The sequence below is a fragment of the Phalaenopsis equestris genome, unplaced genomic scaffold (genome assembly GCF_001263595.1).
Source record: "Phalaenopsis equestris unplaced genomic scaffold, ASM126359v1 Scaffold191019, whole genome shotgun sequence".
Lineage (NCBI taxonomy): Eukaryota > Viridiplantae > Streptophyta > Magnoliopsida > Asparagales > Orchidaceae > Phalaenopsis > Phalaenopsis equestris.
Genome location: NW_018210968.1, coordinates 1 through 867, shown reverse-complemented (window position 1 = coordinate 867; position 867 = coordinate 1). Strand labels below are relative to the sequence as shown.

The 867-nt window shown below is 39.9% G+C and overlaps 1 protein-coding gene across 1 annotated transcript; it reads right to left on the bottom strand.

Annotated features, from left to right (window-relative positions):
• Window positions 1–6: 6 nt before the first annotated feature.
• Window positions 7–761, bottom strand: LOC110034598. The gene is made up of 3 exons (XM_020738846.1): window positions 555–761; window positions 418–464; window positions 7–336 (listed from the first exon to the last, which is right to left on the bottom strand). The coding sequence occupies exons 1-3, from the start codon at window positions 615–617 to the stop codon at window positions 60–62; spliced, it is 387 nt and encodes a 128-aa protein (XP_020594505.1). The 5' UTR covers window positions 618–761; the 3' UTR covers window positions 7–59.
• Between the last annotated feature and the right edge of the window lie 106 nt (window positions 762–867).

The following is an 867-nucleotide window of genomic DNA, read 5'->3' as shown; positions in this document are numbered from 1 at the left end:
AACACAGAAATGTATAATAGCATAGTGATAATCAGCCTGGTTCAAGAGAATCCCATTTTTCACATAAACTCCCAATCATCTAAAGGATTGCTCCTGGCTGCTAGTTTGCTTAAGAAAACAGTGGCCTTTTCTTCTTCCTGATTTGACAACAATGGTGTTTCTCTGTTACCATGTTCAGATGACTTCACAGAGGATCCAGAGCTCGATGAAGAAGAAAGCAACAGAGGCGGCTTGGTAAAAGATGATGATGACATCAAAGATTTAGTGAGAGGGATGCGACCCTCAACTCTTTGCTTAAGCGAAAGAATATCTTCACAAACAATGGCGATTTCGCCTCTGCAAATCAAAAGCATACATTTGCAAAGTTTTATTGTAAATAACATCATGTAAATTTCAGTATAAGCCAAGAAAACTTACTGCAATGCATCCACAACATGGCCGCGATCCATCAAAAATTCCCTCAGCTGCAACCACCACACAACAAGAACAATTAAAAAAATGGATCGGAAGTGCAAAGTTTGCAGAAATGGTGACATGAAATGTATGAATGATACCTTAGAGTTCTCCTCTGCTTCCTGGTCCAACTTCTGGGACTCTGCGGCCACTGCATCCCTCATTACTTCTATCTCTTTCAAAGCTTTCAGAGCAATTTCATCTTTCTCTCGTTTTTCTGAATCTGCTGCTGCGATGACATCTCTGGCAGCTGATTTTCGTGCTTCCAAAGCTTTAGAAATCTGTGAGGTTGGGGAATTTCAGACGACAAAAAATACAGGTGGGTGATTCCAAAGGTTCCGGTAATTAAACAATTGTTTGCAATAAACAAACTTTACAAGCTCCCCATAACCTTAAAGTTAGCATGAATTCACA